General features: G+C 48.8%; 1 protein-coding gene across 1 annotated transcript in view; it reads right to left on the minus strand.

The window, feature by feature from the left end:
• CACNA1I (calcium voltage-gated channel subunit alpha1 I) overlaps nt 1–25632 on the minus strand; it is a 244787-nt gene that overhangs the window by 17978 nt on the left and 201177 nt on the right. Inside the window, exons 12-29 of the mRNA XM_065422053.1 lie at nt 25369–25486; nt 24624–24779; nt 24204–24294; nt 21921–22123; nt 20310–20729; nt 19418–19518; nt 17918–18041; nt 16877–16945; nt 15794–15978; nt 15129–15255; nt 13975–14100; nt 12655–12744; nt 11373–11565; nt 9995–10146; nt 7555–7664; nt 7014–7147; nt 5613–5683; nt 651–729 (exon numbers count right to left, since the gene is read on the minus strand). Coding sequence (XP_065278125.1) covers nt 651–729; nt 5613–5683; nt 7014–7147; nt 7555–7664; nt 9995–10146; nt 11373–11565; nt 12655–12744; nt 13975–14100; nt 15129–15255; nt 15794–15978; nt 16877–16945; nt 17918–18041; nt 19418–19518; nt 20310–20729; nt 21921–22123; nt 24204–24294; nt 24624–24779; nt 25369–25486 — 2549 coding nt within the window. The remainder of the gene's footprint in view (nt 1–650; nt 730–5612; nt 5684–7013; nt 7148–7554; nt 7665–9994; nt 10147–11372; nt 11566–12654; nt 12745–13974; nt 14101–15128; nt 15256–15793; nt 15979–16876; nt 16946–17917; nt 18042–19417; nt 19519–20309; nt 20730–21920; nt 22124–24203; nt 24295–24623; nt 24780–25368; nt 25487–25632) is intronic.

The following is a 25632-nucleotide window of genomic DNA, read 5'->3' on the forward strand; positions in this document are numbered from 1 at the left end:
AGCATGCTTAATAGTCCAAAACATAGTTCTCCCTTACCCCATGGCTGCCGATCTATGCCTGCAAGCTTGCTGTGCTGGCACCATCCATTAAAATGAAGGGATTTTGAGGGTGTACCTGCTACAGTCAGCAGCATAGCAAGTGCAAGTGAGCTAGACGTACTCGGCATACTAGTAAGAGTGGCAAAATGCTACCCCCAGAACACCCAGCAGTAGTCACTTGATCAAGGGCCTAATCCTCTTGGTGTGAAAGAAGATTTTCTGCCCCTCTTCATGTACTTGGCTGAAAGTTTTGCCCATTGATACATGTCAGCATGGACCAGAGGAGTGCATGAATTTCTCCTGAGTCTTCCCTGTAGCCATTTGGCTGGCACTGGGACAGACAGGGGCTGATTTGCTGAGGCAGTGCATGGAAAGCAAAGATTTAAGAATGAGAGAAAGCCATCTATCTCTCTCATTCTCAGACAGGTTTTTTGAAAGACGGAAATTCCTATCACGGCAAATACCCAGAGAGGAGGATAAAAGTCATCGGAATACCCAGCCTTTTCATTAAATCAGAACAGGGCCTGCTGCAATATGGGAAACTGACATTTTTTGTTGTTGTTGTTGCAATTCTGTGGCTCACCCAAGAGCATGGCACGCTTGAAACTTACCCAGCTTCCCAAAGAGCTCCACTCCTAGGGCAGCGTAGATGAAAAAGAGGAGCATGAAGAGCAGTCCGAGGTTCCCCACCTGAAACCAAACCGAACCGTATCAGCCTAACCCAAGCCAAGCCAGGTGAGACTGAATAACACCAGGCCAAGCCAGATAGCATCACTCAAGCAGCAGCAACAGAACACCATCAAATATTTCCACTCCGAAACCTTTAGGAACTTCATGCACGCAACCACTCAGAACCCAGGAAGTCACCAGTCATGCTCACAGCAACCTCATCTCCCCAGGCCTTCTTACCCAAACATCATAACCCTCAAAGCCACTCACAGCCACCACAGCTCCTTTCATTTGTAGCCTATAGACGGTCATCCAGTTCCTCACAATCCCACCCCTCAGACTTCAAGCCCAGAGAGATGAAGATAATCACATTTAGGCACGTATGGTGTCGTGAAGCCTATCACACGTGACGAAGTATGAGTCGAGAGTAAAATTTGACCCCGGAGAGCCCCCCTCCCCAGCTGCCGAGCTCTCTCTCAGTGCTGCTGCCTGGTGCACTGTGGGAGTTAAGGTACTAGTCAAATGTGGGGGCAGAAGAGGGTGAGAGCAGGTCTATCAGCGAGCACCACAGGAGTAGGCATATGGCAGGGGGCAGAAGGAATGAACCAGGCCCTCCTGACGTGTGTGGTGGGAGGGGAACAAGGGAGAAGAGAGACTGCAGGGACTCAAGTAGGGAACTAGGCCTGTGTGTGAGGAGCTTGGAATGGAAGGAGCAGGTAGCCTGTGGGAGAGAGCCCAGTTTCTATGCCCCCAGCTATTGGCACTTGCAGGGCTTCCCATGGGGCTGCTGTGTGGTGCACCACGGGAGCTGTGCCAGCAGTAACAGGGGAAAGCACTTCCCTGTTATCCCTCCCCAATATCCCTGCTTGCCTCTCCTATTCTTGGCTCTGTTGTCTGCAGAGGGGAGTGTGAGGAACAGGACAGTGTGTCCAGAAGGCAGACTGGGCAGCAGCAGAAAAGGGAAGTAGCTGACGCCAGCTGGTAGCTCTGTGGGCTGAGCTAGGCAAGGTGCTGATGAAGGAGGGGAGTAACTCTGGTCTGGTTACATTTAAAAATTTAAAAAGCATCCTGTGTGTGAGATGTCAGCACATGTGTGTGTGTGTGTGCACTTGTGCGTACACATTGAATGGGGGAGGAGAGGGTTCTAGCCACAGGGAGCTGAAAAAAGCTGAGATGCTCAGGGATAAATCTCCAAAAGGGATTTTTTTTTAAATTACATATTTATTCACTTTTCAGAATGGTTGCAGAGTAACAAAGACAGGCAGGGGATTCAAACAGGACAGCCAGAGAAGCCTTCCATGCCATTAGCAAGTCAAAATCATTGATGACTCTCTGCTCTATAATATAAAGAGAAAGGTCTAGACTGGAGAAGAGAGTGCCAGGGAAAGGAGAGATTGTTTTAAAATACTTCTTCTGCCAATGTTAATAAATCCTAGAGAAAAATAGTATTATGGATAATTCAATTGTCCCCTGAAGAGTTAGTGTGTAAAATATAGAGACTAAATTAAATCATTTAAATGTGAAACAGAGGGGTTTTAGTATTGCCTTAAGAGCACATTTTAACAAAATTTTGACTGTGGAGTCATTTTTGATGCCTCCATAATGTAACTTTATTATGAAGTCAACCTATCCCTATTACAGAATCAAGGGCCATCAGATAGGAAGGTCCTGACTAGACTCCTTCAGTGCCGGAAATTCCTACTGGAATTTCCTGGACCCAGTACTCTTTGCAAGGGGGCACCTTCTTTTAATAGTTGTTTGTGTGTGTGCAGGGGCAGATATTAAGAACTCTTGCTTAGCAGTGAGGTTCTTTGGTGAAATAATGTGAAAAACCCAGGATTTATCAAGCATGGAAGAATGGTGACCTTGTGACCAAGGTACTGCCTTGGGATTCAGAAGATCTGGGTTCAATTCTCAGGTCTGCCCCAGAATCCCTAAGTGACCCTAAGCAACTTACTGCAGCTCGGTGGCTCAGTTTCCCCATCTGTAAAATGGAGAAAATGGCACTGACTTTGTTTAGTTAGACTGTAAACTCTTTGAGGCAGGGGCTGTCTCTTACTCTGCATATTATACAAAAATGATAAAAGGTTTAGAAAATCTGACCCATGAGGAAAGGTTAAAAAAACTGGGCATGTTTAGTCTTGAGAAAAGACGACTGAGGGGGGACCTGATAACAGTTGTCAAATATGTTAAGGGCTGTTATAAAGCGGACAGTGACCACATGTTCTCCATGTTCACTGAAGGACTAGTAATCAGCTTAATCTGCAGCAGGGAGACTTAAGTTAGATATATGGAAAAACTTTCTAACTATCAGGGTAGTTAAGAACTGGAACAGGTTACCAAGGAAGCTTGCAGAATCCCTGTCATTGGAAGGTTTTAAGAACAGGTTGGACAAACACCTGTCAGGGTTTCTCTACGTTTCCTTGGTCCTGCCTCAGCACACAGGACTGGACAGGATGGCCTCTCGAAGTTCCTTCCAGCCCTACATCTCTATGATTCCATTATAGCATCTAGCACAATAGGGCCCTGGTCTAAGTTGGGGCCCCTCACTGCTACTGTGATAAATAAATAATCTCAATAAATAGAGGGAAGTCAGATGAAGCCCAGAATTCAGTGAAGACTGGAAACTGTGTTTCCATCTCGTTCTTGTGCCAGGTGATTTCCTTTAATTCAGATGGACACGGTTTAGTGACACAAATATCAGAATTAAGTTCCTTGTGTAACTGCTCATGCTGTCCCCAGATTGATTTCCAGCCCAGCCTCATTCACGAACACTGGTGTGTTACCTGATAAATCAGCTGTCAAATGCCTGTGCATTTCGATATCGGATAAGATTACTGTCTGCTCTGGGCCTGCCAGAGGAATGATCTGATCTATGATCAATAGAGCTACTTGGGGCCATTATTCCTTCCTTAACATGTCTCTCTGGAGGATCCAAAAGAGAAGAGAACTGTCTCTCTGGCTGCTCATCCATCACGGGGGCTTCTCTCAGCAGGCCTGATGCCTGCATGAAGTGGCGCTTGAATAACTCATTCCAAAACAGCTGCCACTCACAGCTCGTGAAATCCTTCCGTCTAGCTGCCTTTCAGGAGGCATTTAGTTGCATGCTCTACAGCATGCTCTGCATGCTCCACCACAGGTAGCGTCACTGCTTCTCGTGGGATGAGAGGCTCAAAATCATTTGCGGACCAAGGAGAAGAGGGAAATGGAAAGCAAGCAAGCAGGCGGTGGCAGAGCTGAAACAAGCACAGCATGGAAGAGAACAGTGGAAAGGGAGCACAAGTGGGTAATGTGACGTTGTGCAGTCTATATGGTTTTATAAAAACATGATAATAAGTGAATATAATGTAACTGGGATAGTTTTAGAAAAAATATGGTAATAAGTGAATATAACGTAACTGGGATATGCTTCATGCAAAAGGTCTCTTGTAAGGTATCATTACAACGCTTATAATCTACTGAGTATGATCATCTGATTTGTATAAATGTACCACTCTTGTATCTAAAACTAGAAATATAAAATGTAACTCTGAGGGCCTATTGTAATTATGTAAAGTGTGGGCCATTAATGATGGTTTGGAGTCTTGATGACTCCCATTAACAAGGACCATTGTCCGCAGATGGCTGTGTTTACCAGTTAGTCTTCCTGTATATGTGTGTGCTGGCAAGTGGGCAATGAAGTCTTGCAGTGACATGTGATCATGTCACCTGAACTGGAATCCATCTTTAACCTGGTGCTTTTCCAGTGGAGGGGGGGACCCAGAGGGACAAAGGGTTCCTGCCTTATGCAAAAGATATATAAAGGGGTGGAAGAGAACAGAGAGGGAGAGAGGAGCCATCATGAAGAATCCCCTAGCGATCACCTGAGCTGGAACAAGAGCTGTACCAGGGGAAAGAATTGTGCCCAGGCCTGGAAGGTGTCCAGTCTGAGAAAAACTTACTGAAGCATCTCTGAGGGTGAGATTATCTGTATTCAGTTTGATTAGGCATAGATTTGCGCATTTTATTTTATTTTGCTTGGTGACTTACTTTGTTCTGTCTGTTACTACTTGGAACCACTTAAATCCTACTGTCTGTATTTAATAAAATCACTTTTTATTTAGTAATTTACTCAGAGTATGTATTAATACCTGGGGGAGCAAACAACTGTGCATATCTCTCTATCAGTGTTATAGAGGGCGAACAATTTATGAGTTTACTCTGCATAAACTTTATGCAGGGTAAAACGGATTTATCTGGGTTTAGACACCATTGGGAGATGGGCATCTGAGTGCTAAAGACAAGCAAACTTCTGTGAGCTGTTTTCAGGTAAACTTGCAGCTTTGGGGCAAGTGATTCAGACCCTGGGTCTGTGTTGCAGCAGACGGGAGTGTCTGGCTCAGCAAGACAGGGTGCTGGAGTCCTGAGCTGGCAGGGAAAACAGGAGCAGGGGTAGTCTTGGCACATCGGGTGGCAGCTCCCAAGGGGGTTTCTGTGATCCAACCCGTCACAGGTAAGAACGAGAAGGTCACAGAAGAGATACTTGAACATCTGCTTTCTCCGTAAAATGGCCACGGTTTGCTCTCCATCCTCATGGCAAATGAGTGTGAGGAAAGTGACAGCAGCAAGGGGGAAGGGGCAGCCAGAAATAAAGCAGGGAAGCAGCTCTCACCCAGGAATGGAGCATTGCTTTATTCAGTAACACCATGGGGGGATAAAGTCGTGAGCAGACAAGGCCAGAAAGAAATGAATGTAACCACGTGGTTAACATTTCGACATGAGCACGACCCTCTGGCACATCGTGCCACTATCTTAAAGACCTCAGCAGACACCGTCTCTCTGATTCTAGGCGCGCTCAGGGAAATGAATGAATGGAAAGACTGGTGCACAAAAGGGGCATCTTTCTAGTAGCTGGTTTCTTTTACCTGCGGCAGAGCTTGCACAACTGTGTCCAGTAACGCCCGCATCCCTGTCGCCATCTTCAGCAGCTTCAGCACTGGTACCAGAACCAAAACAAAAGTGTCACTCAGTGCTGGGACTCAAGGGAGAGAAATCTGCTTCCAATATGCCAGGACAACTAGAAGGAGCACACCATGTGGGTGTTCTGCCACTCTCCTCCATTGTAAAACTGACCCACCAACCTCTCACTCCTTCTCCAACTGGCCATTTTCCTTCCATGCCCCACCCCCATGTCCCCCCACATGGTCCCTTCCATTCTAACTCATTCCTCTGCATACTAATGACCCCTTCTCTCTCATTCCATGCCCACTCTGGTCCCTTCCATCCTATCCCCATACATCCTGCACACTGGCCCTCCCTTTCCCAACACCACACATCACCAATCTCTCCTACTCCAATTCCATATCCTTCTACACCCGCTTCATTCCCTCCTCCGTCTCCTTTTTGCAAATGCAGCTTGGCAAGTATTTGCCCTCATCACTGAAAATCTGTCCTCCCCAGTGCAAATCATATAGGCCCTTGGTCTTTTCTGTAAAAATTACAGCAACATTTGCATTACAAAAGAAAAGAAGAAAGAATTTGTTTCTCACAAAATCTGCCAATCGTTTTGGTCCCTCTCACAAAGTGAAAGCCACTACCGCTTTCCTGGACAAAGGTGCGTCTAAATGTCAAGTTGAGGGCAATCGGGAGAAAGCGTAAGGGATTGTCTACACATGAAAATCAATCAGGAATAAGGTGGTGGATTAACTATTTCTGATTAAACTCCATGTGTGGATGCTCTTATTCTGGAATAAGAGTGCTTTTTTCTGAATAAATGTAATCCAAAATGGATTAAGCTAATTCAGAATAAGGCTAGGTCTACACTACAGCGGCGGGTCGACCTAAGATACGCAACTTCAGCTACGTGAATAGCGTAGCTGAAGTTGCGTATTTTAGGTCGACTTACCTGGCTGTGAAGACGTCGGCAAGTCGACCGCTGCCGCGCCACCGTCGACTCCGCTGCCGCCTCTTGCCGCGGTGGATTTCCGGAGTCGACGGCAGAGCGATCAGGGATCGATTTTATCGCGTCTTCACTAGACGCGATAAGTCGATCCCCAATAGATCAATTGCTACCCGCCGATCCGGCGGGTAGTGAAGACGTGCCCTAAGGCACTCTTATTCCAGAATAAGAGCGTCCACACATGGAGTTAATCTGGAATAGCTAATCCAGAATAACTGCTCTTGTAATCAAGCCCTGAGTTTCTATGGCCATCAAAGATTAGATATGAGAAGCCAATTGGTGAAATGGCATCACAGGCAGCCCCCAGTGCACTCTGTCCCACCCAGGGGAGTCTGTGCCCCACGTCTCCCTCCAGTGTCTGTCTCACCCCGGGCAATGCGCAGCACCCTCATGATGCGGATGATAGTGGGGTTGATGGGGAGAGCTGCGTTGATTTCAATCTCCTCCAGCGTGATGCCCATGACAGATAGCAGCACAATGGCCAGGTCCAGCTGGTTCCACCTTAAAAAAAAAAAAAAAGAAGAAGGAAGAATGGAGCTTTTCGGTGTGACTGACAGGGGAATGTGAATTCATTCCATTTTAAATATAAAGTAAAATAAAATCCTCCAAATCAGTGAATCGGAGGCCTCGCTGTGACTGTTAGAGCCTAATATGACTGGATGTCATTTATTCTACTCCCGTCTACTCTGCTTCCTGGACCAATCAGCAGACTCCAACACGAGGAAAGGTTGGATAACTCTTATTAACTGGTTATCGCTCCAGTGTGTTTAAGGTGAAGCTAGTAAGATCTTTGCTACCTGGAACAAGGAAGAAGTTGAGGCCCCCATGCTCTAGGATTCCACTGCAGATACCGATCCCTCCCCAAACTTCACTGCCTCACCAGACGACCTGCGTGCCCTACTGCTCACCGGTCTTTGAAGAATCGCCGCAGTCCAAACGCCACCAGCTTCAGAACCGCCTCCAGCACAAAGACTGTGGTGAACATGTAGTTGCAGTACTTCAGGGCAGTCTCAAGAGACTGTGGATGGAAAGAGAGGCCGAGAGAGGTGGAGAGTGAGAGGCATTAACTACAGACGTGCTTGTGAAGTCACTGAGTTCCAGCCTGCTTGACTGGTCAGGAATGGTGGAGGCAGGAGGGAGCTGCCAAATCCTGGATTGCAACTACTTGAAGGCTGGCACAGACTTACCAAGGGCAGCAGCCATCACACTGCACTCCCATGCCAAGGGGCTCTCAGGATACCTGCTGCTCTGCCCAGTCATGGCTCAGGAGAATGGGCAGGCCTGGGGAAGGGCGGTGGTGTGCAAAGGGTTAACAAAGCATCATCACCCAGCACCTCCGACAGCAGCAGCATCAGGTTCATGGGACATCACCCAGGTGTTACCCTATAAATGGCTTCCATAAATCTACAGGGAATGCGTCAGGCAGGGAGAGTGCATCAGAGCAAATAACCTATCGCTATCTGCAGTAAGGGGAAACCACATGTCTCTGGTTGGGGACTAGGCGGGGGTTTAGCAAGCTTCCGCCCTCTACTCTGCTGCCCTGGTTCTCCCGTGTGAGGTCCCTGTTCTCCACCAACAGTGGCACCAGCTAGGGAGGGCTGTGGGGGTGAATACTGCCTCCCCCAAAAAAGTTTTTAGACTTACTCAAAGTACCACAGACCCTGGCCTGCTCCCTTTTAAACAGTGGCTCCATAATAAATCAGTACAGAGCAGTCGAATGTCGCTCTGGCTGCGTGGTCACAGCATCACTGAAATTTGACCTGGGTGCCCCTTTGTACAGAGAAGGGTGACTCCCCGGCTGAAGGAGACCTGCCGGAGGGGGCGGGGACTGGAATTATCCCTCCCCCAAAGAAATATCTGAATTGGTGCCACTGTTACCAGAGGGTTTCTATTAATTGCATGTAGCATGTCTACAGCACATTTTACCTGGAAATCTAAAAGCACTTCGCAAGAACTGATTAGTGAAGCCTCACCATACGCCTGTGAGGAAATGGGTATGCTTATCCCTATTGCACAGATGAAGAAACTGAGGCACGGGGAAGCTAACTGACTTGCCCAAGATGTGATGTGTGGGTGAGAAGGAATAAGGGATGCTAATTTTTGCAGAACAAATAGGGGATATAGGGAACACTGTGAGGAATCCAGGGGGGATGAGGGGGCAGTTCAGGAACACAGGATAAACAGTAACAAAATTAAACAGCCAACAAGAAAGATAAGCTGGACCTAGAGGAAAAACTTGGCAGTGAATCTGAGCAACAATAGACAAGTCACAGCCCTGGTCACTTCTAATATAACCAGCTCCAGCTATGAAATCAGATTTGTCACCTCAAACCCCTCGGGGGGTTACCAAAGGCTTCCTGGAACTGCATGCTTCTGGACAGACATAGCAGTGAATGTGGTGCTTTCAGAGAGAGGGAGAAAGCCCCGTTTTCAGCACATATTTCCTCCCTTCCGCACGTGTCTGTAACCCTCTCAACAAATATTGAGGATTTCCCAATCTCCCCCACCCCAAATATTGATCTTTCACAACCCTCAAGACCTTCTGTTGTGATCACCCTTCTTCCAGCTGAGAGAAACTAGGTCGGACTCTCTTCAGAGTCTGTCCACACTGCTTCTCTTGTGGAAGGAGGGTGGCTGGGTGAGGGGCTCTCTTCAGCTATTCAAGGACTGGGTGTGCCAGCCCCTGTAGCACTCCTAACTCACTCCACTGAGGGTCGGGGCTGGCTACTGAGAAACTGAAATCTGATCCATCTAGCAGTGCAAAGCTCTAGCTCCCAGGGGCAGTATGCCACCCTCTGCTGGGGCCCAAGGGAAACTACAAAGAGAAGCCACGAGGCTAAACTTGGGTCATCCACATGACAGTGGAAAGAACTCCCTCTATCACCCTGACAGCTGAGTTAACTCTTGCAGAATTTTGCACGACAGTTTTCACAGGGACCCTCCTCTACCATCTATCATGGTGGATCATGACATCGGCAGCTGTAGTGAAATTACGCAATCAGTCGCTGGCTAATGTTTTGAGCAGGTGGGATTGCCAGGATAAGGAGTGGGGAGGAGGCATTGCAGACAGGATAGGTTTGAGGAAGACAGAAGTTAGAAAAGGTTACAGAATATATAGAGATTTCCTTTGGGTTGCCATTTGACCCCCCTCTGCAAAGTATGCTGGGATATGCTGCTCTTCGAAGTCAATCTCTAATGGCTGCTAAATTTTACTTATAATCTAGTGACCCCTTATGTGTTTGACTGCTTGGAAGGGAAAGTGTCAAGTCTCTTTTGTTATGGAAAATGAGATGGGGAAAAGAAAGAGAGGGAGGTAGGGGCAGGGTTTGGTCCCTTGAACTCACTCACCACTGGCTGGTTGTAGTGCTCCAGGGACATGGTGACGACGTTGAGGCAGATGATGAAGGTGATGAAGATGTCCAAGTAGTGGCTGGTGCAGACCGAATGGATGAGGAGGCGGACAGAGCAGTAGGTGGCATAATACGGCAAGCGCTGCGCCTCTTCAATGGGAGTGGGGGGGAGAGAGAGAGAGAGAGAGAGAGAGAAAGAGAAGATAGAAGAGAGAGGGAAGAGAAACAAAGGGAATTAGGAAGGAAAGTGGGGGAAAGAATAGAAGCAATGGAAAGGTAGGGAGGGAGAGACAGAAACAGGAACGGAGAAGGAAGAAGCAGAGGAAACAGATAGAAAAAGGAGACAAATAAAATAAAGAATGCAGAGAAAGAAAACAGAAATGGTGAGGAAAGAGAGAGTGTAAAAGGAAGGAGGAGGCAGGGGGAGACAAGAGAGGGAAGGTGGGAGCGATAGAAAGAATCTGTTAGTCCTATGTTTGTGGGAATGGCACTAAATCAGCATTTCATGCCTCAACAAATTAAGATCACAAATGATAAAAAGGAGCAAATGGCTCCAGGAGACACCCAGAGGTGGCACCAGGGAGAGGAAAAACTGAAGAAGGGGAAGGAAGACGGAAGCCCATGGGCTTGGAAAGGAGGAGGGTAATCAGCCAGGATCTCCGGGGTAGGGGTAGGAAGGAGCAGGGGTGATTGCCAGGGTCCAGGTCAAGTGTGCATCTGTGATGTTTCTCTCATTGGAGCACAGGAAACAGACACGTGGGGACCATCACTGTGGGGGGACCCTCTTGGTTCTAAGGAAGCCTTGGAACCCAATGAGAGAAACTGCCACAGGAATAGAAAGGCCCAGGAACACCGCATGGATTTTTTCCTCTTCTTCCCTGCCTCATTTTGCATTACACAGGAAAGGATTAACATAGGGGTCCACCCAACAGCACTGGCTGGTGCTGCAGGGCTCTCCAAAGGAGTGTCTAAATCCCTGAGGGCTGGAGTATGTGTGTCTGGGTGGAGGTTCCCTGTTGATGAGAATACACACATACACACACACATTTCTATGAATGTGTTATTTTCTAGAGGCAAGGTGTTAAGAAAACAGGTGCCTTCCCCAACACCCCCAGTTGCCATCAGGCACCCTGTCACCTCTTCCCTCTGTTGCCGGGATTCTGGCTCGAGGGTAGCTGGCTGGGAGTGTCAGGCCCGGTGGTGCATACAGCAGCCTGGCAGCCGTGTCCCACCAAAAGGAGAGCAGTGCTGAGAGCATTGACATAGACGCTGTTATAGAGAAACTAATCAGTCAAAAAATAAAAGAAGAAGAGGAGGAGGTTTTTCTCAGAAAACCTTGGCCTACGAACCAACCAAACACTTAGGCTGTGCCTTACTCCTGCGCTTCTTCTCCAGGCGCCTGAGGCGCTTCTCCTCCCGCCGGCGTGCCTCCTCTGCCTCCTGGTGCTGCCGGCACTTGTGGAAGTTCTCCACCACCACCCCCACAAACATGTTGAGTACGAAGAAGCTGACAATGAGGAGGAACGAGATGAAGTAAAGGAGCATCCAGGGGTTGTTGTTGGTCACTGGCTGAAAAGAAAAGAAAAGAAAAGAAAAGAAAAGAAAAGAAAAGCTGTGATTAGCTGACTAGGAGTCTGAGGTGGGATTATGAAAATGAAGGAGAGCAGCAGGTTGTGATTGGCTGGACGTGGCAGGATTGTGAAAATGAGGGAGATCAACAGATTGTGACTGTCTGGTTGGGAAAGGATTATGAAAATGAGGGTAGGCGCAACAAATAGACTGAGTGTCTGAAAGTCAAGGACAAGCTTATAATAATAATAATAATTAATAATAAAGCACTCAGGATGCTGCACTTACAATTGCAATATAATCACAACAACAGATCAAATGGACAATTAAAACATCAGAGAATATGACAGACACTAAAGATACCTGAAGAAAAGGTGTGTTGGGCTGAGGGTGAGTAAATTGCACCTCGAAGGTGCAATGGGGGAAACCCTGAAAGGTGAGGGGTGCCTGAAACCAGGTGTCAGTCAGGATCAAGTAGAAAGGAGGGCTTGAGTTTCTAGGTTTCTCACCACTGAGGGTTTTAAAAGACCAACAGCACTTCTAGTGCTGAGAACAGAGGGTAAGGGTAGTATCTTCACGGCCATTCAGTCCTCTGTCGCTGCAGCCTTCGCCAGGGGCCTGACCCTGCACTACTCAAGTCAATATGAGTTTTGGACACCGTTGGGACTTAGTTGCAGGGACAGAGAATCCCAGTTTATAAGCAATTAGAGGAACCAACTGTAAATCAGGTGGGTGCACCATGTCAAGAAAGACATGGGCGACTGCTGCTGTGAAGATATCACAGGATACATAAGGACCCAGCCTGCACAACTTCCCCAGCTGAATAAAGGACAAGAGCTACAATGAATGCCCACCAGGCTAATCACTTCCAAACACGCCTCCCTGCGTACGCAGAACCACGGCCCCGACCCACCAGTAATAACGAAAGTGAAGAGAAGGGGCTTGCAGATGGGAGAGGATCAGAGCAATGCTATAAAATGCTATTGGGTGGAGAGGAAGTACCAAAAGCTGGCTGATATAGCATGCTTCCACCTTCCTGCCTGAAGGAGGTCTAGATGGCATGATCAGTTTGGAAGGAAGTGTCTATACCTGCTGGTCAACAGCCACAGCATCTAGTCCATTATACATAATATTGACCCAACCATCTTTGGAGGCCAGAACGAAGAGGGACATCAGGGCCTGGAACACAACAGAAACACATCAGGCACGGAGCATCTGTGTGCGGTGGAGTGTGGATGGTTCAGGTTTTAAGTTCTTAGGCACAAAACATAATTAAAACTCAAGGTGTCATCCTCCAAGCACTTGTCATCTGCATAACTACTAACAGATGGGAGAGGGAGGGGAGCTGCCAGCAGAGAGGGACCTTTATGCAAGTCTGCTCTGTGGAAGCACCAGAGTAAAAGGTTTCCCCTCCCCAGAGACAAGTGAACTCGGCAATTATTGCATCAGGCTGACGAATTAAAACACAGAAAACCCCAGCACGACATGCCTGCTGCTTGTCTGTGAAAATATATCAAAGCCAGAGACATGGCGAAATCTACAAGAGCCATGGCAGAACTAGCCAACACAATCAGAAAACACCCACCGGCCACCCCTGCCTTTGAGGAAGCCTCCCTACTTGCATGCATGGGCCTCAGCTCAGAAACCAGAGAGCTCGGCTTGGCCCCTTGCCTTAGAAGGCAGCACTCCACTGACTGGACTGGTAGGGAGGCTGCAGAGAGGAAGGGAGGATTCTGCTAATCCTGCAGACGTTTCCATGGTGGAGCCTAAGGGGACTGCAGACATGCAGATTGCACAGACACCATTGGCCCAACTCCCCAGCAATGTAAACGGGGTGTAAGTTGCTTATGAAGGGCCTGATTCTCCTTTCACTGTTTTTTAACTGCCCTGATGTCAGCGAGTTAACACCCTGCTCAGAGAATCAGGCCGTAAGGACTCAAAGCTGCAATCGTTTACATGCAACGCCAATGGAAGGTGCACCTGTGCAAGTGAAGGCAGGATTCACCCCTAAGCATGGGTCAGGAACCGGGTGTTACATGTTGAGGGAGCTCAGGGGCTAGCAAAAAGAGGCACTCCTAGGAGAGTGTAAGGAAAAGCAGCCCCCTGCCCCCCATCCCCTGGCTTCACGTGAGTTGCTTGAGCTGTTACATCCCCCTTTCCGCCCCTTCAGCATGGAAGCGGCATCCTTACACGAGTTACTCCGCTTTAACCCGGACACCCATGTCTAACCAGCATCCACCCCCCGACCCCCCGTTCACATGACTGCCGCCTCTGGCCCAGAGTGTGTTCTGGAACACTCCACCCTTCCCCTCGAAATGAGTGAATGTGGCCTTGGCGGGAGAGACCCAAAGGGGCAAAGCACAACCCAGGTTCACCTGAGAGGAGGGGCTTGGAGGGTCCCGCACGTACCTGTCCAAGGTTGTCAAAGTTGTACTTTTGGTGTACCCACTTGTAATTGGCGGCCACACAGTCAGACCTGTTGGTGATGTTACGGATGTCAACCCCGAGGCAGTGGTAGAACTTCCCCTTGAAGAGCTATAAGATGGAAGTGATTTGGTCAGTGAGTCTCATTCAGACTTCCTCAGTGTCAGGGGACAAAGAGCAATAGGAAGCTCCTCAGATTAGGAGTGGGACGCGGAGCCTTTCGCCTCTTTGTCACTGATTATAATCTTGCCCTGGGTCAGCAGTGACTGAAAGTCCTCCCAGTCTGACAGCCATGTGGTGGCCTGCTGGGGCTGGATTGGAACCAATGACCTAGAGATGAAATGCCCCATGCCCAATCCCCCAGAGCCATCCGCTCCCTCAGATGGCTGCTAAGTGTACTGAAAGGAAAAAGATCTCTTGTGAGAGCAAAGACCCAGAAAAATATCGCCTGCTTCTCCGATACTTTTAAATAAAGGGACACTGATGCGGTTCTTCTGCCCCAGGCTCCTTTTCCATATGGAGGGTACTGGATTGCGCATTTGTACAGGCTCATCAGAACGGTCTGCATACAGACTAAGTATAGCACATTCTCTGAGATGGAAGTAACACCCACTCCAGCACTCCTCTGCAGCACAAGCCTAAAATAAGGAGGATTAACCTCCCCCTGCCTGCCCCCCCCCCCCGACACACACCACATTGTGGGTGGATTTAGCGCTTGGAGTGAAGGGGAGAGAAAGAACTGCCTAGAGCCAGGCATCGCGCAGGCCCCTGTGCGGCTGCTCCAACTGACACTGCTCTGTCAGTGCATCACAGTCATGACCTGCAGCACGCCCAGCTGCTACTCCACTCCTGGGCCTTCTCTACAGCTCTGCTAATGCCGTGATCTGAATATCAGTCTCTACTGTTGAAAGACCTCAGCACTGACCCCACCTGCCACTGCCAAAGGCTTAAGGATCATTATGATGAGAACTACACAAAGGGGGACAGAGTGGGGCAGAGGATCAGGCAGGTGTCCTGAGATGCCTGGCCCTCCCCCCAGACACAACTCCATCTGCTTAACTGTGTCTGCATTACGCTTCCAACCTGGCAGTACAGTGTCGAGCGCGTTGTGGGTGCTTGATAGACAACAACAACCCTACCTGCACGCCCAGGATGCCGAAGATGATAAAGAAGGCACAGCAAATGAGGACAATGTTCCCAATGGGTTTGAGGGATGAGATGAGTGTCTCCACCACCAGCTTCAGGCCTGGGGCACGGCTGATGACCCTGGAAGGGACGGAGCGTGAGGGGGTGACACAGAGAGATGGCAGAGTTCTTTCTTCCTCTGTGTTTTCAGAATCAGACAACAGTGGCATCCCAGATATCATGGTGCAGTTATCATCCAGTGGAGAGCGAGCTCTCCCGTAGGCCTGAACGCCATGGGTTTGAGTCCCTCACAGCAGGACTTGGGCACGTTACCTAATGAGGATACTGCAGTGACTACCTTAGGGGCTGGAGGAGAAGCTGCACAGTTAAGAGAAACATTCCAGTGGAGAGGACACTACACAACGTTCTCGTCCCTAGTAGGATGTTCCTTCAGCCCTTTTCTGATGCACAGCCCAACAGGTCGCTAAGGTGTGTATGTATGTGTGTGTGTGTGTGTGGGGGGGGGGGGTTTAGCCCGGGGGTCTTGGCCAATGCCTTGTCTCTCCATAAAGCATATTCTAATACTGGCACTGTGTGGGAGCCATTCCTGGGTGGATAAAGGAAGGGACACAGTGAGAGAGAGGATGGAAGGCTAGGAATTTGCCCATGGAGTTCTCACCTGAGAGGACGTAGGGTGCGCAGCAGTCGGAGGACCCGGAGCACCCCCAAAATTTTAGCTCCTCCAGCAGAGGCCACTGAGACCACAATGTCAATGAGGGACACAAAGACCAAGAAGCCATCTAGGATGTTCCAGCTGCTGCGGAGATAGGCCTGCTCCCCAAAATATAGGCCTAGAGAGACCACCTACAGGAGAGGAGCAGGGAGAGCATGGGGAGTTAAACTCTCCACCATCCAGAGGGGAAGGTACTTAATAACTCGATAGCAACAGGTAACGAAGCAATGAGGACCCATCTTTCTCCCTTCCATGACACTCATCTCCTTTCTCAGAAAAGACCCACAGTCTGTGAAGTAAAAATGGAGATATGGATGGCACAGAAATCAAATGCTGGAGTGCAAATGTTCTGGAAAAAACAATAAAGACCCACCAAAGCCTTGATGAAGTCCTCTCCCCTCTCAACCAATATCTGCTCCACTCCCTCGAGCACTACCGCGCTGGAGGGAGATGGTGATGTTCAGAGGATATGACAAGGTGCGTGCAGTCAGAAGACAAGGGCTTGTTCATGCTCTTCTGGTGACTTTATGTAAATGACTTAATCCAAATTTTTCAAACTCGAGTATGTAAAATTAAGCACCTAAATCCATATGCAGACACTTAAATAAGTGGTTTGCTTTTCAGAGCTGCTGACCACCAGCAGATGCTACCGAAGTCAATGGAATCTGTGAATGCTCATCACCTCTGAAAACCAGGCCCCTTGTTTAGATGAATCATAGAATCATAGAATATCAGGGTTGGAAGGGACCTCAGGAGGTCATCTAGTCCAACCCCCTGCTCAAAGCAGGACCAATTCCCAACTAAATCATGTCTAAAAGGTGTTTAATTTCATGCATCCAAATCTGAAAATGAGATTCTAACCCAACGGCTGGACATGCCCCTACCATGATAGAGTTCACAAGGAGTGGGTGGACCTCCTTGGAAGACTGAAAGGATGGATGGACTATAGAGGATGGATGGACGAGTAGAAGGCAGATGTGTTGGGCCCATGGCACATGGGAAAAGGCTGACTGTCTCCAGGTGACTCACCTTTAGTGTCATCTCAGCTACGAAGATTGCCGTGAAAATGTAGTTGGATACGGTGAGAAAGATTCTCTCCTAGAAAGAACAGAAAAAAGCCCCTAAAACACCGAGAGGCATTTTCACACTTCTGTGAGTTTACTAAATCCTTTGTTATGAACTTGACAAATTTCACTGTCTTGTGAAGGTGGAACTGAGAGCACTGGCTACAGCCAAGGGCACATGCTGAACAACCTTCATCCCACCTGTCTCAGCTAATGCACCTCAGTCCTGACCTTCAGTGTTCCCAGCTACTCCAATCTTGCAACTCCCACACAGCTCTGCTAATGCACTGCAGTCGTGATCTGCAGCATCTGCTGCTAATCCAGCTATGGAGCCTTTCATCATCTTGCAAGGCAACACGATGCTGACTGGCAGCCCAGCCCTGTCACCCCACTCTTGGACCTCTCCTGAGCCCAGACTTCGCCTAACTGTGGTGTCATTTGGCAATGTGGACTCAGCAAAGATGCTCAAAAAGCCATGTCAGCTGTGACCTCTGTTAAGAATGAATTGAGGAGAACCGAGAATATATTCACCCACTGAAGCACACCAGCCTCTCCCCAACCACAGCACCCAGATCCACATTCAAAGCCAATGCAGAAGCAGCACATTTGAATCCTGGCATGCCATTCCCACTGGGACACTGCTACATAGCCAGGTTACCACCCTCTTTTAGTTTCATGGTCCCTGGCTATTTGACTCCCATTGGCAAGCCACGTCCCAACCATGAGGCCTGGAAGGACCCTTCTGCCTTCTATGACAAAGGAAGCTACTCCTGAGAAAGAAGGATTATACTATTTTAAGGCCTTGAAAAGGAGGCAAGCAGGCCTCTTATTGTATACAGAGAAATCACGGGGGTGGGTGTGTGTGTTTGGGGGATGGGGGCTACTCTCCAGTGCTGGGGGTTATCCAGAGCCTATGCAATGCCCAGAGAATTAATGAACTTTGTCCACCACACCCGTCCAGGGGTTGTGTTCAGCCAAAAAAGGCTGAGGGTGCAAGTTTGCTCACGGTGCTCCGATGCTCGATCTGCGGTCTCTCCAGGGCAATGGTGATGCAGTTCAGGAAGATGAAGGCCAGAACAACGTAGTCAAACAGCTTGTGAGCAATGATGGTTTGGCAGAGGATGCGGAACCTGCAAGAAAGTTCCAAAAGGACACGTGCCTGGGGCGAAATTAAATTTGGTATGGCAGGGAGTAAGAGTTCTGCCTGAAATGTGTAAAATCAGCTGCCCGGTTGTGCATGTTACCAGACTGGAAAGGAGACACGTTTGTTCAGGGAGGAACCGTCTTTTTGTTCGATGTTTGTACAGCACCTAGCACAACAGGGTCCTGCTCCATGACTGAGCTTGCCTCAATGCAAGTAATAATTCTCTAAAGAGCTCCTCCTGAAAAACCACCTGCATTTGTAAGGACCTTATCCCCTAAGCTCTGTCTGTCTATCCTAGTTATTTATATGCCCCCCCCCATCACCACAGTACTTTTATTTATTTCTCCTCACAACAGCTCTGTGAGGTAGGACAGAGCTGTTATCCCCATTTTACAGATGGGGAGCTGAGGCATAGGGAGGCTAAGTGACTTACACAAAGTCACAGAGGAAATCTGTGGTGGAGCAAGGAATTGAACCTCGGTCTCCCAAGCCCCAGAGACATGCCCAAAGCACCACACCACCCTTCCTCTCTAAGCTCTGCTCCCACAGGGTGATGATGAGTCACAATCTTTAACCCACCCCCCTCTCCCCCAACTTAGAATTTCCTATCGTGATATGCCTGTGCTGGGATTACCAGAGTGTTCTAGGGATCACACTCCCTTGTGCTGCCGGCTGATGAGGAATCACTGCCATGAAAATAGATGACTAGTTCTATTGCCACAGGAATTAGCCCTCCAGCTTCTCTAAAAGCCGCCATAACCAATACAATAGGTAGGAGATCAGCACATGCAGCCAAGATTCATCTTCCAACAGTTATGATGAAACCCTCTTATCTCCATGAGCTGTTACCCTGTGGTGCAGCATGCTGATAGCTGGTGATAAACACTGTTTCCTCCTGGTGGAAGGAGGAGGAGTTCTAATATTTATTTTGTTAAGTGCAGCGAATACTAACTTTGCCTAAACAGTGCGACAGGATTGCTAATAAGTCAACTTTGTGGCCTCTAATGCAATGGGGCCCACTCTTGTGCCACCAGAGACATTGCCAATGGCACAGATTAGTTAATAATACATTCTTTATCTTTTTTGGTCAGAGTTAGTATTCTCTGCCTTGCCTTAAGTTACACTGAAGAAAAAGGGAGCATTCCCTTGGAAGGAAAACAACAGTAGCCTTTCAGGATTCCCCTTCTCTACCCCCACCTCAGGGATCAAACAAGAGTTGGGTGGAGAGGCTGTGACTGGAAGCAACAAAATCGTTCCCATTTTGAAAGTTTAAAGCTGCAGACTCAGCATCCAACCCACGTATATGGCTGCTGCAACAGGATTATACTAAACCACCCCTCCACTGACAATATTGGGATGAACCTGTTTTGTGGAGAGAAGAGGTAGATGGACCAATCCTCCCGTATCTCACACCAGTCTGGCTTGTAGACATCCATCATCTTTCGGATGCGGAAACACAGGCTCTGCAGGACACAAGGGAATGGGCTGTCACTGGCCACCTCCCCACTTCACTGAGAAGTCCAATCTGTCTTTTTTCTTTAAACCTAAAATACCAGTAACTTGGATACATTACCTCCCCAGATCCTCCTCTCTCTGCCCTCTCTGCCCCAACCCCACATGAGAAAATGAGCTGATGTCATAGTTACAGGGGGAGCGATGAGGCAGGTGGAAAATTAATTGGGGCGGCTATTCCATAAGCCTGTTTTCCTCCCAGAAGGAAGAGTATCAAGATTCACTTCTGACTCCTTAAAACTGAACCTGATGCTAGCCTGTACTCTGCTGTGGAACGCTGACACTGACACTGCCTAGCGCGCACTGGATCTTTGTACCAGCACTACCCACGAACCTCAGGGAAAGTGGAGTTAGAGTACTGGGTCCACAGCCTAACCAATGAGCCTAAGGCAGAATGGGCATCTACTGGCATCTTTCCTCCTAAGTGAAGTCCTAGTGATGTCATTTTATACAGTGAAAACTTCTGCTAAAATCTCCATTTCCCCTGACCCCACTGGAGTGTCACAATAATCTCTTCAGTTCTGGGCACCGGAGCCTTGGAGGCTGGCTAAGAAGCAGCATTCTGGTCTTCTTCGGCTTGAGGCTCCGAGAGACCTTAGGCTAGCCCATAGGGATTCTACAATCTGCTCTTGCCCTGAGCATGAACGTCTCCCAGGCTGGCATAACTCACGTCCCATCTCTTGTGATTGCTGTCCCCCTTGTAAGCCCTTGGTGCTCCTTTGGTGAAGCTCCCTGTACTCACATAGTCTATCTCCTCCTCGTCCTCTCCACGTTCCTTGCGGTTGTCCATCTTCGGGAAAATCTCTTTAGCGATATTGGGCATTTTGCCATTGCAGTCCTGGTGCTCGCTGGTGCCCAGAGCCACACCCACCTTCCGCGCTGCCCTGTGACTGGATGGGACTGATGACGTCAGCTCCACCAGATCACAGGAATCTTTGGTGTCCAGGGAGAGCGTTCGCCGGTGATGAGGGGCCCTTCCCATCCCCTCTCGTTCTCCATCCGCCACCCTGTGCCTTTCCCCAGACAGCAGAGATTCATGCTCGGCAGACGGAGGCTTGTGTTTTAGGCTGTGTCCCCGAGCCAGGCTGTTCCAACTGGAGCGACGGCTCCCCCAGGCCCCGCTGCGGCCCCATGCACCATAGTGAGAACTGCGAGAGCTAGACTGTAAGAGAGGGAGACAGGGATTCAGTGTCTCGGGTCACAGGGAAGATGGGGTCTCAGCAGTTTATATCAAAGACTCACCCTTGGGGCCCCTAAATCTCCTAATACAAGATTACAAAGCCCTGCTCTCCCACCCCTCCAGGAGAGGCATTTTGTGAACTCAAAGGTGACCTCTAAATCTGGCATAAAATTAATTATTATTATTATTAATTAATAATTCTTAATTGGTCACTGTCATATTTATTTTATAGCCCCAGCTGTGTGCCAGGCACTTTACAGATAAGCTAAATTAGAAAGCAAAGGGCTTGTGTAGTCATTTACAGCAGTGGAAAGTGGTACAAAATCAGGCAGGTAGCATTTTGCACTTGCTTTGCACTGGTGCACAAGGGACAGGGTGATGGATAAACCCAGCCCAAAATCTTTGCCTCAAAGAGTTTACAATCTAAATGAGAGGAGAAAGCAAGAGATATGGGTTTGAGGGTCTCAGCCTAGTCCTCCCGATCACCAAATCTCAACACCAATTGTTACCGGCAGCCATCTCTGCTCAGGAGAAACAAAGGGCTGGGATAGCAGGGTATGCCGCACATCAGGATTGAGGTGCACCAGTAAAGCTGTGTGTGTTGGTGGTTGAGGCGGCCAAGGACTGAACTAACAGGGGTGCTAGAGGACAGGATCGAAGTGCACTGGCAGAACTGTGAGTGATGGTTGTCTGGACGAACAGATAGGGGTGGCAGGCCTAGGACAGGAAAGGGTGCTGCAGCTCAAGGTTTTGATTTTCACCTGAACTAAGGGCTCCAGAAACTTCTCCAGGTAGAGGACCTGTTAGGAGGACCTAATGGCAGAAGCTCTCCATGTGTTTTTTATGTTACCGAGGAGGTAGGGCACCATAATTCCATGCTCTGTGCTCCAGAACTACAGTGGAGGGCTAAGAGATCAATGCACATTTCATTCTTGAGGGAAGACTCCAAGGAGATAACAAGGCAGTTTAATCCTACACCCAGTCATGGTGGAATATGGATTGAGAAATTGGAAATTGCGACCACCTCAGGCTAAATGGGGACAGGCAACAAGCTTCTGTTAGTAAGTTTCCAGTAGGGGTAGACCCCCGATGGAATTCCAAGATGGTGGCACTGAGACAACGGATCCCCTGGGTTTCAGAAGAAGTATGTTACTCATGGTTCTACTCACTCACCAGTGACCTCTGGTCGTAGGTCATTCTCCCCAGTGACATCACACTGCTCTTCCTGGAACCCAGGGCAATGAGGATCTGGTCTGGCTGCAGGGAATTCCGGGCGGAACTTGTGACCCCACCAGCTGCCACTGGCTGGTTGGAAGAAGGTAGGGTGGGGTCAAGGTGTCCATTTGGGGTCATGGGAATTGCACAGAGCCTGGGATCTGAGCAGAAAAACACAGAGAGAGAGAAAGAAAGAGAGAAAAAGACATTCCTTTCCCCTCTGCGGTTTCCTCCTGCACCATTCAGTGAATGTTTTAATGCTCAGTTTGTTTAGCCCTGTTAGAACCCAACACTGCTTCTTGTTGTCTTTTGGTTGTATGGAAAGGGTGGGTCAGGACAGTGATGGACTTGAGGCCATGGCCTCTCTCCCAAGCACTAGGTGCACTGATTCCTCAGAGTCCTTTGAACTACCTCTGCCTCTCAATGGCATACCTCTAGGAGGCGAGGTGGGGTGCAGAAAAACAAAAGTGATGATGCAACTTGTCTTTCTCTCTACCCACCCCCTAGCATCTTCTCTTCCTTGTCTCTTCTCCCTGCCCCTTTGGGCAGTGCTGGCAGCATTCCCTCTCTTCTGGCTTTGGAGGGGGAAGGGTGTTTCACACAACAGCTTTCACCTAGCTGAGTCCACTTGCTCAGCCTCCTTCGCTCTAATGGACCCAGAGCAGGGAGTGTGCCTACAAGAGAGCTCTGCTTAAGGCCAGGCAGAGCCAGTGGCGAGCCGATCAGATAGCTTTCCCTGCAGGCTCACGCTGCGAGGCTCTTGCCTGGGAGCACGTGAGGGAGACAGTGCCCCCATTTGCTAGAATTAGGGGGCAGTCATCCACACATCTGAAACAAATGCTACGACTGTGAGACCAGCAGCCATTGAATATTTTAGGCATGTTCCCTGTTTTTCTCAGATCCACTTGCTGGGCTGAGATACTGAGGGGCGGATTGAGACTCATTGGGGCCCAGATCCACCAAAACTTTGTGGCCTCCTTGGAAATCCTTTATCTTTCTCCAAATTCCCATGCACACACTCCTCCTCCCAGTCTGCTTTGAATTCTCACTGACTCACTGCTGCACTGGGCTCCCTCACTGCTCACAGACCCTAAGGATCCAGCAAACCTGCTTTAATTTGCTCCTGCGGGGTGCCAGGGAGAGGCACAGATGGGAGAAAGAAGAAATCAAAATATTCTTAATAATGTGATATGCTGCTCTTTTCTATTAGATTCATAGATATTTAGGCCAGAAGGAACCATTTTGATCCCCTAGTCTGACCTCCTGTATAACACAGGCCGTAAGTCATAGGTGCCGACTTCCCCTCTGCCCGGTGAGTGCTTCCCCTCCAGCCCCGGAGCACCCACGCAGTTGGTGCCTATGCCAATGGTTAATTATCCTCACTGTTAGAAATGTGCCCCTTATTTCAGTCTGAATTTATCCACAGCTTCAGCTTCCACCCATTGGATCTCATTATGCCCTTTTCTGCTAGATTAAAGAGCCATCTACCATCAGAAATCTTTTCCCTCTGTACACACTTGTAGACCATGATCAAGTCACCTCTTAACCTTCTCTTGGATAAACTAAATCATTTAGCTTCCTTCCTTTCTCACTATGGGACATGTTTTCTAGATCTCAAATCATTCTTGTAGCTCTTCTCTGAATCCTTTCCAATTTAAGTGTAGACACCAGAACTGGACACAGAATTCCAGCAATGGGCTCACCTATGCTGTATGCAGATGTAGTAATGCCTCCCTGCTCCTACTTGATGCAATATCTCCTACCTGCTTCGCTATCCATAATAATAATTAATGGAGATATCCTATCTCCTAGAACTGGAAGGGACCTTGAAAGGTCATCAAGTCCAGCCCCCTACCTTCACTAGCAGGACCAAGTACTGATTTGGCCCCAGATCCCTAAGTGGCTCCCTCAAGGATTGAACTCACAAGCCTGGGTTTAGCAGGCCAATGCTCAAACCACTGAGCTATCCCTCCCTCCAAGGAGCACATTTGTTCTCCTAGCTACAGCATTACAGAATTTTGCCATGGCTCTAATTTTCGCAAGTGACTGCAAGCTGACAATGACTTTTAAACAAACAAAATTGCATAAAACTGCATTGCCATGAAAGTGCTTTAGGCAGGGCCAAAGCATTCTGGTCCCACCTTGGAAAGAGGCATGAGATTTTAGGGAGATTTGAACATTTACATTTTTCACCCAGCTGCTGGTAGGACAAGAGCAAATGAGGTGGGAGGATCCACTGACCTGAGCCATCCCGGCTGTCCAGGAATTTGTCAAATTCCTCCATGTTCGATGAACTCTGATCTTCGTCTGAGTACGACCGGTTGGCATCACCCTGGAATGGAAAAATCAAAGCAAAGGTCTGTGATTCATGAGCCCCCCAGGGGAAAGGATTCTGTTCCCTCTGATTGTCCATTGCCACAGATGATAGAGAAATCCCTGTGTGGTCTGCAAGTGCTTAGTTGCTGAACTCCTGGCCCATGGAGGGGGACTGAGTCACCTTTGCAGGGTGCATAGGATGGGGTGGAAATTGTTAACCCCCTCCTCCATATCAGTGGAGGAAAGGGAATGTCATAACTAGAACGTCATAACTTGGGATCCCCTCCTCGTCCCCTCAGGCCATCTCCCTCATCTGCACCTCACCTCCATGGAGTGGCAACTCACCTCAGCCTGGAAGCCCTCCACCAGGATAGCCACCAGCAGATTGAAGAGGACATAGTTGCCAAAGGTCATGAGGGCCACAAAGTAAAGGGATGCCCATGGTGAGGTGGAGGCCATGCCATTATACAGCACAACATTCCAGTCCTCCTGGGTCAGGATCTGCAAGACAGAAGAGAGGCAGCGTGAGCCCCTAGAGCAAAGTGAGAGTGAAAGGGATTACAGAGGAAGGAGGCTGCAATAACGAGCAGTGAGAGGAAAATCATCTGACCACCACATGCCTATTGCAGAGTGAGGCTCCCCCATCTTCTCCCAACATCCCACCCCAGGTGCCTAATGATTGCCATCAGTGAACATGGTCCATCTCTCTCGCTGTCTCCATGGCAATAACTCAAGAGACCTCAAGCGAAAGGGAAGAGACAAACACACACAAGCATAGTGTGCACGCTACGGCGACAACATTAAACACAGGAGTTGCCCCCACAGCTCTGACCTTTCTAACTACCGCATCCTTCCATTGCCTTGTTGCTCCTTGGAGGTCGCAAAGATGTCAGCTGCTTGATTACAGTGTGTGCCTATCGCTCCTCTCTCAGCATCACATGCTGGAGCCTCGTGGGTTGGTTTTTGAGGCATCAGGAATGAGTGTAACATTCAATTGTACAAACCTACAACTAATTCCTGATCCAATTCACTTTGAGATCCCCCTCCGATCCCATTGTCTGGCTTGCCCATGGAAGCTGTGTGGACTCACCTGGAACACAGTGACGATGGCCCAGAGCAGGGAGTCGAAATTCTTCCGGTCAGGGACAGTGTCTCCGGTGTCTGTCCGGAGGCTGAATTTGCACCCAAAGATGTGCATTCCCAGGATGCTGTTGGGTGGGGAAGAGGAGACGGTGTCCAATTTAAATATCTCTGCCACCAAAATGAGCTTGTTAGAGCGGTTCCCCTTTTTTCTTTCACAATCCAACCTGCTGCCACTTGTCACCAGAGTAAGGGATATAAAAATATAGCTAAC

This window comes from Emys orbicularis, chromosome 1 (genome assembly GCF_028017835.1).
Source record: "Emys orbicularis isolate rEmyOrb1 chromosome 1, rEmyOrb1.hap1, whole genome shotgun sequence".
Taxonomy (NCBI): domain Eukaryota; kingdom Metazoa; phylum Chordata; order Testudines; family Emydidae; genus Emys; species Emys orbicularis.